At 34.2% G+C, this 16,045-nt stretch overlaps 1 protein-coding gene and 1 long non-coding RNA gene across 3 annotated transcripts in view; one reads left to right on the top strand and one right to left on the bottom strand.

Annotated features, from left to right (window-relative positions):
- Positions 1-6,362: 6,362 nt before the first annotated feature.
- On the bottom strand, positions 6,363-7,903 carry LOC123322619. The gene is made up of 3 exons (XR_006539181.1): positions 7,446-7,903; positions 7,213-7,375; positions 6,363-7,135 (listed from the first exon to the last, which is right to left on the bottom strand). It is a non-coding gene; the product is annotated as an uncharacterized LOC123322619 (long non-coding RNA).
- A 5,916-nt stretch (positions 7,904-13,819) lies between these two features.
- LOC123322614 (rootletin-like) overlaps positions 13,820-16,045 on the top strand; it is a 46,168-nt gene continuing 43,942 nt past the window's right edge. For both annotated transcript variants that reach the window (XM_044910569.1, XR_006539180.1), the window contains exons 1-4: positions 13,820-14,305; positions 14,479-14,587; positions 14,645-14,785; positions 14,842-14,958. In XM_044910569.1, the coding sequence (XP_044766504.1) occupies positions 13,962-14,305; positions 14,479-14,587; positions 14,645-14,785; positions 14,842-14,958 (711 nt within the window). In that variant the 5' untranslated portion in view covers positions 13,820-13,961. The remainder of the gene's footprint in view (positions 14,306-14,478; positions 14,588-14,644; positions 14,786-14,841; positions 14,959-16,045) is intronic.

Raw genomic sequence — 16,045 nt, 5'->3', positions numbered from 1 at the left:
TGAACTTGAACAATCTTCATTTTATTTTAGGTTATGTGTAATCGTAGTTTTTTCTGATGATTTTCAAATACGTTTCTTTAAATCTATAATAAATATTAATTTTCTGATTTATATGCAATAAAATACCATTCACATTATAAAAGGAACTAAGTAATCAGCTGTATTCGTTCATAATAAATTACGACATCGATGAAATTCAAAAGAAATCACTGATCAAAAAAATTACACCTGCATATGTTCATAGCTGGGCAAACTCGTTAATCCGTTAATCGTTAATTAACAAAGTAAGCATTTTCACTAACGGATTAACTTTTAAATTAACTTAATTTTTTTAACGGACTCGTTAACTTCCGTTAAATTCTCTCATCGCTAATACGGTCAATACGGATCAACTATTTACCCAGCCCCGCTCTTCGCCGCCTTGAATAGTCCGAGAGCTGGCGACGAAGATCAGCAAGAGTTAAGGGTGACCAGACGTCCGTTATTGTGACGGACAGTCCGTCAATCGTCCAAGAAGTCCGTCACTAGAAAACATCCGTCAAAATGTCCGTCAAAATCTTGAATTCAATCTTTCACTTAATACTCGATGATTTAATTCACTCTTTTCACTTTTTCGTACCTCAGCCCGAGTGCGAACGTCGCCAGATAAATCTTATAGTAGACGTCTTGACGATAATAAGTATGGTGGGAATTTGAACTTCATAGTCTTCTCGATAATATTCAAGATTGATCATCAAAAAAGTGCAAATTTACGGAAGATTTTTCAAAAGAATTTCTATTCCTTAAAAAAACAAAACTAGAATCTGAAGTCCAATGGACGAAGTGTTCGGGTCAATTCAGCATTGCATTTGGAGGTTGTGATAAGTCTTCGACTCGTATAAATATTTTAGCAGAAGATTCTGGAGATCAAAAGAAACACTTTCTCTCCTTACCTTTTTTTCTCGAATCGCCTCTGTTCAAAAGATACAGGATGTTGAAAAACCATGAAAAATGTTATTTTCAGTTCTATCCCAGAAAGAGTTCTATCGAATGAAATGAATTTAATCTATTCGATGAATCTTTTTCGAACACAAGATATCACCCACGTTTTCCAGTTTTCTCATTATGACCATTACGTAGCATACGAATACCAAAAATTCAAATAACCCAACTCTTAGAATTGAGTTGAGCGCTATCTAATGAATATTTGAACGTTTTGTGAAAAAAGTATTCTTCATATTTTCTCGTATAATGTGCCGTTTTCAAGTAATTTGACGTTCAAAAATAAAAAATATCTGTGAAATTCGAAAAATTGGGTACTTCGACCGAATGCAACTCTTTTTAAAAGATCCACAGATGTGTAGTGTGACAGATTCAGTTAGTTATTCAGCGGGTTATTTCGTTTGTCAAGGGGTGGCACAGCTCATTATGAAAACTTTAAATAGCTATATCTTTTTATTAAGCCGAATCGAAAAAAATGGAACAGGAAAGAAGTGTTTCTTTTGACCTCATGAATATTTTTACGATTCAAAGACTCACCCTGTATATATAAATATACAACATTCACCAGGTATTAATCTTGTCAGACTATTTTGTAATGACTATTGACTAATATTTAAATATTAGTTAGTTTTGGTGATGTACATACTCACTCTCAAGGTCAGGTAGTGGAACAACGGTCGGCAACGCTCTTTGATTTATGCAGTGGCGGATTTACATATTTGCCGCCAGTAGGCTATTCAAATTTTGCCGCCCTTACCATAATCATTTAGTTCAAAATATTAATGAAAATTTTTTTGTCAGTGAAAATGTAACTTTGGGATTTGTACACGTTGGTCCTAATAACAACTGATAATTATTGTGACCTAATGTATCGATGTATCAGTTCCCGAGTTCCCAGATCATTTTTAAAACGCAACGATTAAGTTGAGATTTCACAAGAAATAGAACGTTTATTTCTGAATGAAATAAAATTTAGTCATAGACTTCTAATGAGGCGAAGTAATGGATATATTAATTGATATTAGTCACACAGTGATATACATTCAGTAAACTTGTTCATTTTTGTTGGGCACACAGTTCAAAATAGAATAGATAAATTCTATATCAAACGAAAAGAAGAAATTATTTATCATTAAATATGGCACAGCATATATACATAAATGGTTACATGGTTACATGGTCCATAGGAATAGTTGCAAAAAATTAAGGGGGTGATTCTTCGTCAGAAAATAGGGTGGACCTTTAATGTGCAATTTTCTTTTCTGAGTCCTCCTGCTTAGTTACAGCCCGAAAAGCAGTTTTCAATTTTTTTCTTGAGAATCGAAAAACTGACAAGAACGAAATCAAGCAGATATTTTATGCGGGGTAGAAAATCTCGGTGCTGTTCCTCTATGAAAGTGCTAGAAAAAGCCACCCCTAAACATTGTTCCGCAAGAAACTTTTTTCCATATCCGTATTTCAAAATAAAAGATTGATTTTGGATAGCTTGATCCATTCTTAATAAATAAGGTCTCTTGTAGTTTCTTGGGAAAATTCACGGAAAAAAAAGAACGTAAACAAAGTGCATATCGAATATTTCTGCGTTTGTGCACACAATCACCTTGATGAGTATATGTGACAGAAATCACAAGATGATTTTTTGAGAATAGATTGTTATCCAAAATTAATTTTTTATAATAAGAATATTTTTTATTATAAGAATATCAATATCTATCATAGACGAACAGAACCAAATTTTTTTTGATGCCTTTCCGTCCGTATAAAATATCTGCTTGATTTAAAACGTGAAAGTTCATTGAATTTCAATAAAAAAAAAACAAAAACTGCTTTTCGGGCGCCATCTTCAGGGGGCTGTAACTAAGCAGGGGCACAAAAAAGAAAAGACCTTCCCTACTATTTATATTATTATATGTATTATATCGCCACAATTTAATTGACGATGACAATAAAATAGGAAAGTAAGTCATAAAAGTCTCACCTCGGGTTTCTTAAAGCTTGATCAGGGAATCAACGCTTGATTGACCAACAGAAGACGTCAATTTGTAATCATTCGATAATTCAGTCATGATCATTCATAATATCATTCTCGTATCAAATTATGTTCATACGTCCATTAAATTATTCTCGATTGCTACTTGTTCAATATATTCAGCAATTAAAAGGTTTCAGTGATTTCGTTTTAGAAATCAAGCGTTGATCGCACAATCAAAGTTTTATGAAACCCGCTGTTAAAATATTTTTCTGCGATGTCGTCATACGAAATTCTGTTTAGTTATGACTTTATACACGAAAGAGCCAAAGTGTTCAGCTTTTCTTGGCTCAATGTGGTTCTTAGGTACCTAACTTTTCACCTTTTTCAAGCAAAAAAAGCTTCTCTCACCCGAAAAATTAGTCGATGGTGTATATAGGGTGGGCAAAATTCTTTATCTACTGAGGGAAACTCGAGAACTATGGCAGCTGGAAGAAAACGGATGACACATTCTCGAGCTCAGAAAAACAAAGAATGGTGAAAACCGATTTTGAGTTATTAGCAAAAAATTAAATTTTGACGATTTCGAAAAGTTCTCATAATTTTTTTGTCTTTGAAGTTACAGATCTGAAACTTGAACCTTCTACAGACCCTTTTTTACGTAGAATCCGAGCACCAAATATATCTTCATTTCGAAACATCAGGCGAACTTTCGTTTTTTTAAATTGAATTTGTAATTTTTGAATTGGAAAAAAGATTTGGTCAGTAGAATCTACGTATAAAAGTGACTAAGAAAGTAAGTTTCAGATATGTAACTTCAAACACAAAAAAGCTATGAGAACTTTTCGAATTCGTTAAAATCCCAATTTTTGATTATAACTCAAAATCTAGAAATGATAGGCCGGTTCTGTTTTCAGATATGGATTAGTATTGAAAAAAGAGCTAGAGAATGTCTCATCCGTTTTCTTCTTGCCCCGATAATTTTCGAGATCCCCTCTGTAGACAACGAATTTTGCTCACCTTGTAAATAGAGGCAATAGAGCCATAGATACGAACTTCTGGACAAACATTTCTTGAATTGTGTTTTCGTAGGAACCGAAGAAACAAATCCCAAAGATTCAGAATCTGGTTACAACAAAATTTTTCACCCTCACGAAGTTTCAGTATAGAGTCCAAAGCGGCCGAAATAAGAGTGGAACAGGAAAATAGTAATGATGCACTACTTGGTCAGTTATTTTTTTATAATTAAGGAAAATCAGATGTAGATATTAAAATATCTATGAAATACAAGTATTTCAGTTTCTATAATTAGTGCAAGCAAAATTGTCCCCAAATTTGCCGCCCCCTGAAATCTTCCGCCCTAGGCTGCAGCCTACTCAGCCTCTATGGTAAATCCGCCACTGGATTTATGTAAAATTACAATATCCGTACTTTGGGTGACTGCTGTCGACTGCCTCTGTTCTATTGATATGTGGTCTGAATATTTTATTCTCAAATAATATATGATATTTGAGCAATAAATGCCAGAGACTCTTTCCCTTTCTCTACGATAAATGCATTTTCAACCTTCACAAATATCTTGAAACGACATCGTTAAGTCAGCAACTTCTGTGGGAGGAGTACTGACCCACAGCGTTTCACTAAAATAAGGTCTGACCACTTTCTCAAGTTTTCTACTCTATAAACTAGCTGAGTGACTACTATCATTACTACTGACTTACTGACTATCATTACAAAATACTTGTAGAGGATGTTGTAATTTTATATAGCTACATTAAAGCGCGTTGCCGCTAGCTGTTCCACTACCTGACCTTGAGAGTGGGTGCTGACCAGAGATATATCTCTGGTGCTGACTAATAATGTACACCCTCATTACTAAATCATATTTAATTATGAGCCATTAGAAAACTCTCGCCGATTCTCGTTGCCAGCTCTAGGACTAGAAAGACACGTTCTGACAAATTGTTTCGAAACTATATATTGCCAGAGCGTGTGCGTGAGAAAAGAACAGAACACAGCTAAGAAATTGGACTCATGCGTATTATTCGTTGCGATAGTTTCGCCCGTGTGAATCGAGCCTTAGCGGTTCATACACGTAACGGTTTACCTGTACGATAGGCCTGCGCAGGCTATTCTGCAGGTATTCCTGCACACGCAAAAGAGCACATACACGATGCGGTAAAAAGTTCAGTTCGAAAAAGCGACCAATTAAGAAGACGACGTGATCGCTTTGATCGGTTTAGTAGTTGCCACCAATTTTTCGTATGCTGCAATTCTCTTTTGTCCCGATCATGATATTCCTTACTTTTTACAAGGTTAAGATTTATATATTTCAATAAACTATTATATTACTTCATTACTCTTCCGTCCTGACACTATATCCATATAATTCCACAAAAAAACTTAATGAACAACGTAAACAGACGCGCCCACTCAACAACAAACTGAAATAATAACTGCGCAGGCATTCGATAAGCGCGACACACGCTCCGGAAAGCTAAACTGCGTAGGTCGAAAGAATTGATTTTCATTCTTCTACGGTCGCCTGTTCAGGTCGCTTAGCCTGTGTAGGTACCTTTGCCTGCAGACGCTGACATACACGCTACGATTTGACAGTACAGGTGACCTGTTCAGGTAAACCTCTCCGGTAAACCGTTACATGTATGCCCGGCCTTAGTAAGCGACAGCGGCTCCGGCGTACCACCATAGACATATTAATAAGTCTATGCCAGAGACAAACCAGAGACAGAGACCCTTTCTCTATGAGACAAACAATCTCTGACATTGAACTAAAGAAAGAAATGGAAGGGACTCTCGGGTCAGCAAAAGTGAGGCCGACTGAAATAGACAATTGGATGTATATCTTTCTCTCTCTGTTCTTGCGCAAGGGGAGATAACCTATTAAAGTTTGAATTTAAATTTTTGACGTTTCGTTTTTCTGATTTGAATCGTATTTTTTATCAAATCAGGACTTTTTCTGAGTTGATTATGCGATCATAGATAACCTCTATGCGATGTGAATTATATTTTTCATAGTATTGTAGAAGGAATTTAATAATTTTTTTGCCAAACACCTGCAACAATGAGATGGGGATATCTGAAATTTTGGACCCGTTTCTCGAACTGTGATGATTGGAATCATATTTTTCATCAATTCAAGACGTTTTCTGAGTTAATTTTGCGACGTTGATCATATTTTTCAGAGCAGTGTAGACGGAATTTAATAAGTCTTTTTTGTATGAAAAGAACAGAAATTTGTTCATTTTAACTAGATTAGTATATTATGAAACAATGTAATCATGTGAAATTCATCAAGGTTTTAATCTACATGTTGAACATACATATTTTCCTTCTACTATACTGAATTTTAAGTTAATTAAGGAGCGTTGTCCAAAAAAAAAACAAGTGTCAATTCTTTCTATATTTTTATTATATACAATATATAAAATAGTTTACATATATCTTCAGTAATAGTCTACAATGAAAAAGAAAATTATTGATTTCAAATAATTTAAATTCACTCGAAAACTTACATGTGCTCTGCTTCTCATCGGATTAGATTAGGTTAGAGGTATCTTCGTTTGCAATTAATATTACAAATGGTGTCGACAGTAATAAACAAATATAAAATATCACAGTGGTAACAACATGCATACAAACACAATAAAAATAAAAAACAAATCTCATCACATATTCTTTCTCGATAAGAACTTCTATAGAATATATAGTTTCATTTAAAAGCAACCTTTTCACTTCTCTCCTAAAGTTCATCTAGGACTTGTCATGAAACTCAGAAGAAAATTTATTATATAGTTTGGGGCCGCAGAAGTCCATGCCCTGGTGTATGCGCTTCAGATGGTGCACTGGAATCTGCAAGGAGTCTTTATTTCTTGTTTCATATGCATGATTTATAGAATTGGTCGGAAAGTTCTTCCAGTTCTGATGCACATAACACAGTGAGTTGTATATGAAGAGTGATGAAACTGTAAGTATTCCATGATCCTTGAATGTCTTGGGATATTATTGAATACACTTGGTACAGCATCAAGTTTCAATATTTTTCTTGTATAACTTGGATTATGAAGGTAATCTTCACATATTCTACTATACTTTGAGGGATACCAATTTTCCCTTCCTACAGCAGTAATCCAAAGTTCCAAAATATCTGGGCGTTTAAAAGGAAACCTAAAATAAAGTAACATATAATGCTTTAGAAGTCGCAAAAAGGGATCTCATAATGAAAATATTTGAAATAGACCTACCTGTGGAAACTCTTTGGCTCATTTTTGTTCGCCTCATTGGAGCATCCTTTAGCAACTTGTTACAACCATCGTTGTAACAGGAGTCTGAAATTTACCAATTTTGCGTGACTGCAAACAGTACTGATATTGATGGGGACAACAATGATTTGAGAAACACAAAAACCTATAAAATACTTTCTCTAAAACTTTATACCACAAATTTACAAACAACTTCAATTCTGAAGATTACTTACTTTGATTTTTTTTTAACTGTCCAGTTAATATCGAAAGAGGTCTTTTCAGACAGTTTCAACCCTTTTAATTCCCTCGGGTGGCCAGGTAAAGGTAATCTGTCCCTTCACTAGATCCATATTTCTCAGAAACCGAAAATCCAGATACTTAAAGGTTTTCGAGTGGGATTCGGAGATTCCCCGATTTATATGAGTTTTTTCAAGTTTCAAGCGAATATTAATCGTGAGTTTTAGCATTCTGAACACTTTTAGATCTCTTTCCAATTGAACACAACCGAAATCATCCCAAAAACTAATTTAAACTGAATAATCAACAAAACCGTCAGCTGATTGATGTAAACAAAACATCTAAAAGAGAGAGAAGGGATACCCACCAATAGTCTTTCTCTCTCCCACACTTTTGGACACACTTTCGACCGATTTGCTGAACTGCGGGTCCCTTCCATTTCTTTCTTTAGTTCAATGATCTCTGATTGAACTAAAGAACTTTCTTTAGTTCAATGGTCCTCACAAACCATAGACATAGATGTTGTATTTGGGTTCGGCTTTTGGACGGTCCGAGAATGGTTCTAGAACTGCGCAGAGGATTTTATACTAGGGCGCAACAGTTTTGCGCAGTCCTAGAACAATTCTCGGACTGTCAGATAGCCGAACCCGAATACATTGAGAGACATGTCTATACTTCATTCACTTTTATTTTGGCAGTCGGTTGGCCATGGAAATTTGACACATTTCACTCTGTATAGTACGAAAATGTGGGGTTATGAAGCTTGTCAAAACATTTTTGGGTTTTAAATCAACGCCATGTTGCCCGTTCTACGTAAAAGTTTCTGTTATTACGTATTTTATCACAATGTCGAATCACTGCGGAAAATATGTGACGAACATAATTGAAGTTTATACAAACTGATTGAAGGCATATCAAACCCAGTTATTTGCATGGAAAATACAAGAGATCAGTATATCTTAATATGCACTAGCTTGAGGAGAGTTGATGTTCGTTATCTTCTTTGGCTTACATCATTTGTAGATTTCAAAAATATTAACTCGAAGATGAAATGCATATGATGCAGTAGTTGGGAATGGGTATCTCCCGAAGGAATTAACAGATAATTACAAGAATGTTAAATTCTTCAACAAAAATCATCTTGCATCAATATAAGTAAAAAGAATTGAAGGAGGTTTCGAGTTAAGATGAACTTCACCTTTGAACAAAAATTTCACATGAATAAACAAGTAACAGGGTAACTTGCGCGTATTTGTGGCTATTCATCTCAATACATTGATGTAATAATAATAATTATAGGTATTTATTAGTACCTTAAGATATTTACATTGTATAGGACAAGTCAAATGAAAAATAGAAAAATCCATTTTAGGGAACTTAATCTCCGATGACATTTATCGAAAATCCTGTAGTAAACTTTTCGCATTAATTCACTCAAACATAAAAAAATGCCACCACTTTTTTGGGTCTCCCAATAGAAGGAAATTCTTTGTCATCCTCTTCATTCACAATCTTTCTGATTGTGGAAATATCCACCTGAAATATATGTCGTTTAGATTCAGATGAAACATTATATAAATTCTCTCATATTGAATATGTTCGCTACCGTCTGACGTATTGTGGATTTAAGAATATCAGGGTATAACTATTTGAATGAGTGGAACTGAATTCTAAATAGCACTTCCTGAAACCCTCTCTCTTTTTTCAATCACTTTCGGCATTTTCGTAATATAAATTGATATTAGCAAAGAGGAATTAATCTAATCTTTGATATTAGTTGTGGCAACGGCGTTATGATATTAACGACATTTCATGAGTGCCAACTTAACTTCGTTCCAGTTACAAAAACTTGAGAAAATTATTTCATGGCCAACCGAGTGCTAAAATAAATTTGAATGAAGTATATATGTCTATGTCCATAGAGTCTCTGTCTATGTCACAAACCAAACTAACCACAAAATTAAATTGATCATAGATTAGTCTGCAGTATTTTCGAAAATGCCCATATCATTTTTTAGAGTTTTGATCGGTTTTCTTTCATTCCATCATCATTTATTTTCAAACATCCTTACATATGCAAGGACCTACAGGTGGCATAAATGCCCGTACATAGGTTGGCCCTGAAAACTAGAAAAGAAATTCAACTGATAATATACATAGGCATACCTGCCCAGATTCAAAAAAGAAATAATCCCACAATGGTGGTGGTTTAGCTATTGTTTTAGCTATTAGCTATTGTTTAGCTCATATTAAAAAAAATTAACTAAAATTTCATAGAAAAGGTATATCAGCATATCTGCCATTAAAACCACAAACTTTTCATTTTTGTACTACAATAAAATCAATGTCCCACCTTAGTCAACATTAAGATGTCTAAAACTCTGGTGTATTCACTGATTCGATTTTGTTTTTAATTTCGTGGGGATATGGGATCAGTTTCGTTTTTCCCACTGTAGGTAGCGCTGTTTAGAATTTGACAGAGCATTGTCAACTGATATTTGAAAATAATTTGAATACTTTACTACGACTTACGAATATGGGGTATTTAAAAGCGATTATTGGTGTGTGAAAATGTATTAGTTTCGACAAAGGAGTGTAGAACATTCATTTATTCAACATGTATTTCAGTAACTTCAGTTTTCTGTATGGACAATCAAGAACTACAGTTAATAATTCGGTGTTGTTGGAATTTGAGGCGGAACCAAATCAGATGAACGAACATTCGGGACGGATATAGCTAAGTTTTATGGCAACTTCAGCAGTATTTCAAAGAAACTGTATTGAAAATACGTAATGTAAATTGTGGGCATGTATTGAGAAACAGAAACATAAATCTATTCTAGTCTGTTCTTCAAATATTCTTCATGAGTAGATATAGTGACAATTCCCTTTCCGTCAACTGAATATATTGGACATTTGACCAATCAACCGTGTTTTATTAAAATCATATTGAACCCCCCTCATGAATTCAATTTGTGAAACGGAAATTATCTTGAAGAAGAATAGTAAATACTCCTTCGAATCCTTATTCGACAGTGTTGAAATATCGACAGGTTTGTTTTTGCAACGAAAATTAAACTGTAAGTTACAAATATTCCTTAACAGCTGACAAAATGGGCCAGTTCATATTTTGAATTCGTTTATCGATGTTCGATATCAACGCACAACAAAATAAAACGAGAGAATATCATTGGACTTCCTTTGGTAGAACAAGGATAGACCGAAGCAAATGACATGGTGGCGCCGCCACGAAACTGATCCCATATCCCCGATTTTCTGAAATGTTGATGCATGCAAAAAGTGACAAGTGCACACACCAGTGTTTTAGACATCTTAGTCAACATACATATCTTTAACAATATTTTTCAAATTTTTAAAAAGCACTTTTTTACTGACACTTAATTTTTTTAAATTCATTGGCAATTCATTAAAATACTTATATGCATCGTATCTATAGCTTCTTCGACATATTTTTAGAAATTTTTTTGGTAGGGATATATTTTTTAACCTAGTTTCATTTGTATTATTTAAATAAAAATTTTTTAATTCATTATACATGAAGGCAATGGATCTCAACACAAAATAGTTCCTCAGGTCAAGTGGTCTGTTAGAATCAGTATCATCAACTCAAATGACCTGTAATATCTTATTTTGTAGTCTATTTATGGACTGGATGATGATATATCTATTATATATTATATTATATAATAGATATATGTGGATGATATATTACATCGACCACCCCAGCCTATTATACCATACACAGCTATATTATTGAAAAGACCATAATAAACATGCAGAAGTAGATTTTTAGAAAGAATATTGTTTTATCTATAAAACACATAAACTAGATATTTTGTTTTCTTGTTTATGCTTCAACATGCTTATTCCATCTCATATGCATATTCCCAGATTGAAGCACGAACAAGATCAACCCCATTAATCAATTTCAATTTTCATGTTCAAACATTGAATTATAAATATGAAAATGGAATACCTAGCAAGTTATTTTATTTTCTTTCTAAATTTATTTTTAGGATTTAATTTATCACCATCGATACTACTGAAAAAAATCTCTATTTGAAAAAAATATATATATTATATAAAATGCGATCGAGTATGGTAATTATCATGATCTAGTAGCAGCATGGACCTATAATACCAACTGGACGTCGAACTTCATATCCGTTAACGAAGAACGATGTGAGGCATTTGGCCGCCATTTGTAGTTTGGGATGAACTATAAAGATATTATAGAATTATGCGGGACGAACATGCGCAATTCAGTCGAATTTTAAAAGTTATGAAAAACGAATTCTGAAAATCGAAATATTGACCAATCTCAAATGAAGAATATTTCCGATCTGTGTGAAAAATATTGAAAATGTAAATATATGTAAATATAATACCACGCTACCACATCAAAACAGAAACTATCCCAAACTGCAAATGGCGTCTGTTTGCCTCAAAAATTTTGACAGGTTCGCCATCTAGGTTAGTATCAGGGGCTTGACACTTCCTTACCCCCACCCCAAATACGGTTTTTAGTTCTGCAATCAATCGCTATGTGGCTCTGCATACGAAAATATATATCATATTCTCCACAGATTACTGTATTCTGACATATTCGATTTGTGAACGCCAACAGTGTCAATGTCAATATGCTTTAATGCAAACTCTTGTTTACAAACGAGATCTTATACGAGAGTAAATTAAAAATACCCATTTATTGAACTCGACAGTTTTATCAGGAAATCAATTTTCTTGTAAGAAATATTTGATTCAAAGAACCACGTAATTATAACATTAATCGTTTATACTTAAACCAATCCAACCAAACCCTTTAAAAATTGTGTTAATGGAAATGAAAGTCAAACTGTGTAGTCAGTTATTAAGCCACTCCGTGGGGTCAATGATGAAGCTCATTTCTCAATGGGGTAAGTATTTTTTGAAACATAATAATACCAAAATTTACTATTTTCCTTTTTAGAAATCAAGCATCCGCTTCAGCTTCACAGAGAGGCTATCGACACTGCTGACGTTATAACTATTCTTGGATGAGTTATTTGATTCGTTGAATGTATCCAGAGCTTGGACATCCACTGCGAAACTCTTAAAGAAGACGGTTAGTATTCAAACAGAACACAATGTTGTTTGGAAGCAGGCGATACAAATTTTCAACAGTATTTCATTTTATTGCCCTCGAAAGAAAAGATCCATTGTGGTGCCCACTTTGAAGAATATAGTGACAACATTGAACGCATTCCTTTACCTTACTCAAAAACTGTTCAATGATTATCACTTTAAATATATTCTCACTGGGGCTTTCAATCAAGATTGTTTAGTAAACTTTTTTGGGTACATTAGAGCACATGGAGTAAGGAATACTAACCCAAATGTTGAACACTTTATTTCATCATTATGAATATGAATATCGACAAGTGTTACGATCTGAATTGAGCTAGCCAGCTTGTCGATATTCATATCGTCGGGTGGTATGCATCTGAATTTATCCTCATTATTTTATTCATTGCCTCCCTGTTTAGGCGTGATCATTCTTTATTAATATTATTACTGTTTATTATAATTATTGTCTTACGAAGATATGTGACCCTATTGACATTTTACCACTGCTCATATATTCTTTGCCATAATTATAGCTTATGTATTTCCATATTTTTTTTTCCTGTGCTGGGTATATCAATATATGTATATTTTTCACGACAAGTTTTATTTCTCCTTAAAATTCGCCCTAATAATCCATATTATACTATCGACGTCTAAAATACCAGTGAATGGGCTAATTTAAATTTCGCGCCATGCGATTGCAGTTTCCAGTTATACCGACATTTCTCCCGGTTAGTTGGGTGGCAGCCGCATGGGGGCGCTGAGGGCGGGATAAACTGTATTTTGCATCGTAGAACGTGAGTGTCAGATCTATTCTACTCTGTAATCTGTGGTTAGTATTATACATCTATGAGTAGCAGGCTAATTCGGTCTGAATGGCCCACAGAGGTTACCTCCATGGAATGGCCTAAGCACATAGACATAGAGACATGGACTGAGCAATGCCAGCATGAAATTGGCTATTTAGTATTTATTAGAAAGAGAGAAAAGCTCGTCGGGAATTACCTTTCTCTTTTTTGTTCACATAGAGGTGAGTGTGGACCAATCAAAATTCTAGAAAAAGACAACTGCATTCCCGACGTGTTTTTCTCTCTGTCACTTTTTTTGACCGTATTTCATGCATAGATATAAAGAGAAGGCACAGTCCATGTCTCTGTCTATGCCTAAGCATTAGTGGACATATTCACAGGAACGAAGAAAATGAAGAAGTGTCAATATGTTTTCTGTGGTCATCATTGCCATTCGAAAATTTATTTTTGTTTATGACACTTGAGTTCGTGATTGAATCTTCAACTTAAAGTGCAAAATTTTTATTTCTTATTTTCTAATTAGCCAGTGCGTTGTTTTTATGATTTATTCAGAACTACTGTGTAATCTGATTCATAATGACCGAATTATTACTGGGTCGTGGTGACACTTTCCCGAGAACTTTTATGGACACATTTCGTTATAGCAGAAATGAACCCATTTATAATGAGTTAAAGGCCAGTAAAAGTGACGAATTGATCTTGCAAAACCCTAGTGATATTCCAATATCTTGTGAAATTCATCATGGTAGATCAGAAAGTATATTAGATGTTCCTGGTGAAGAAGAATTGAATACATGTCTTCAAAATTCTGAAGTTATTCGCCCTAACACTTGCAGAAAAAGTAAAAGGATTTCAGTCTATGATAAGGTGGACCCAGAGGACAGTATCCGAGATATTGTCTCCGAAAATGATTTCTACAAGTAAGTTGTTTGGAACTATATTCATTTTTGTACAACAATTGATCATTGTCTTACAAGTCTGGTATTTGAAAGTAGGATATTTGTGTTGTCGAAGAACTCATATTATAAATTATATGAATATATTGTTGAGATGGATCTACCTTGGTCATAAAAGCCATATGATATTATTTCAGGTTCGTCCTATTTAAAAAGCATTATGATAAGTACTTACTTTTGTCACAAAAATATGAAGAAGCAAAGAATGTTGCATATTATTTAGAAGAGAAGTATCATGAACTGAAGGTAAGAATAATTTTGCATTCTCAGTTCCTTCCAAGACACTACTTTAATCAATTATAGATGGAAAGAGATGCCCTCTTATCAAAAAAAGAAGATTTGCAGCAAAGACTAGAATCATGTGAAAGTTTAGTGCGAGATAAAGAGGATGAAGTGTTTGTTCAGTTTGAGAGGGTATTATATTTGGAAGAACAGTGTGAAAAGGTTTGATACAGTTGGTTATTTTCTTTTTTTTCAAATACATTAATAATAATTTGTAGCTATTATTACAAACCCAAGAATCAGAGAAGACAATTAAAAAACTGGAGGCAGCACGTCATGAGCTAGTTAAGCATATGACTAAATTGAGGGACGAGAAAGAATGTTTAGAAAAAGAGGTAGGATTAGGATAATGGTAACATATGGTCCGAAAGGTTTGAAAAAAATTTCAGGAACTGGTAACTCTTATTAAAATGGTTTTATATTTTTATCAAATTCTCAAACAATCCATCCTAACAAACCTCTCAATATAACAAAATAAATATAATAGATAGCGGGCCTTTATTTGCGTTATTCTTTGGACAACTAGTGTCGATTTATCTTTATTTTTCTGGATATATGGCGTCGCAGTTGTTCTTCATTTTGTGCTTCCCATATGTTTTTAGACCTTCCTGCTCAATATTGCCGGGAACTTTTCAATTGGGCAAGTTTGAGGTAGGTTAGGGGCATTGTTGACTTTCTGTATAAAGATAAGGTTGTTGGCTTCATATTGGTTCTTAGTGATTGTTACGTAATGGCATGAAGCAAGATCTGGCCAATACATTCTTTCGTCATCTGCTTGATATGTAATTGGTCCTTCTTCTTCCTTCTGTGCAGGGTGGTCAAAACTGGTGATACCTGAACTACAACTTTTTAACCCAATGAGATAGAGGAAAATGAATGTGCCATTCATGTCATCCTTTTTCCTGAAACTAATAATGCCATCAATTGCATTCCTCTAACTTCTTGTTTTTGAGTTATAGGCCAAAATTTAAATTTGGGGGACAATCAAATAGAACGCCGCATATTGGACGCAACAGAGCAGAGGCCTACGCGACGTAGTAACAGAGTACTCTGTCTGCCCTGCGTCAATTGTGGAGTGCGCACAGTTTCCCCGGCAGAGTGACCACGTTTTTTTAATGAAACGGTTAAATTTTATGAAAATGGAATTGTTAATTGAAATGGTTCGCGAAAATAAGGTGCTTTACGATACGAGTAACAACGACTACATGCGTACAAATATGAAATCTGGAAGATTAGCAAAACTTTGGACAAACTATTTAAAAACAAAATGTTTTCTATTTCCGGCAAAAGAAGGTTTAACTGAGCGGCTGTATCCATATTTTTGTAAGAAACTAACAAAAAGACACAGAAACAAGAAACTATCTATACTCCATTCACATTTATTTTAGCAGTCGATTGGCCATGAAATAATTTTCTCAAGTT

This window comes from Coccinella septempunctata, chromosome 1 (genome assembly GCF_907165205.1).
Source record: "Coccinella septempunctata chromosome 1, icCocSept1.1, whole genome shotgun sequence".
NCBI classification, from domain to species: domain Eukaryota; kingdom Metazoa; phylum Arthropoda; class Insecta; order Coleoptera; family Coccinellidae; genus Coccinella; species Coccinella septempunctata.
The sequence above is the reverse complement of the archived record's forward strand: the minus strand, read 5'-3'. Positions and strand labels throughout refer to the sequence as shown.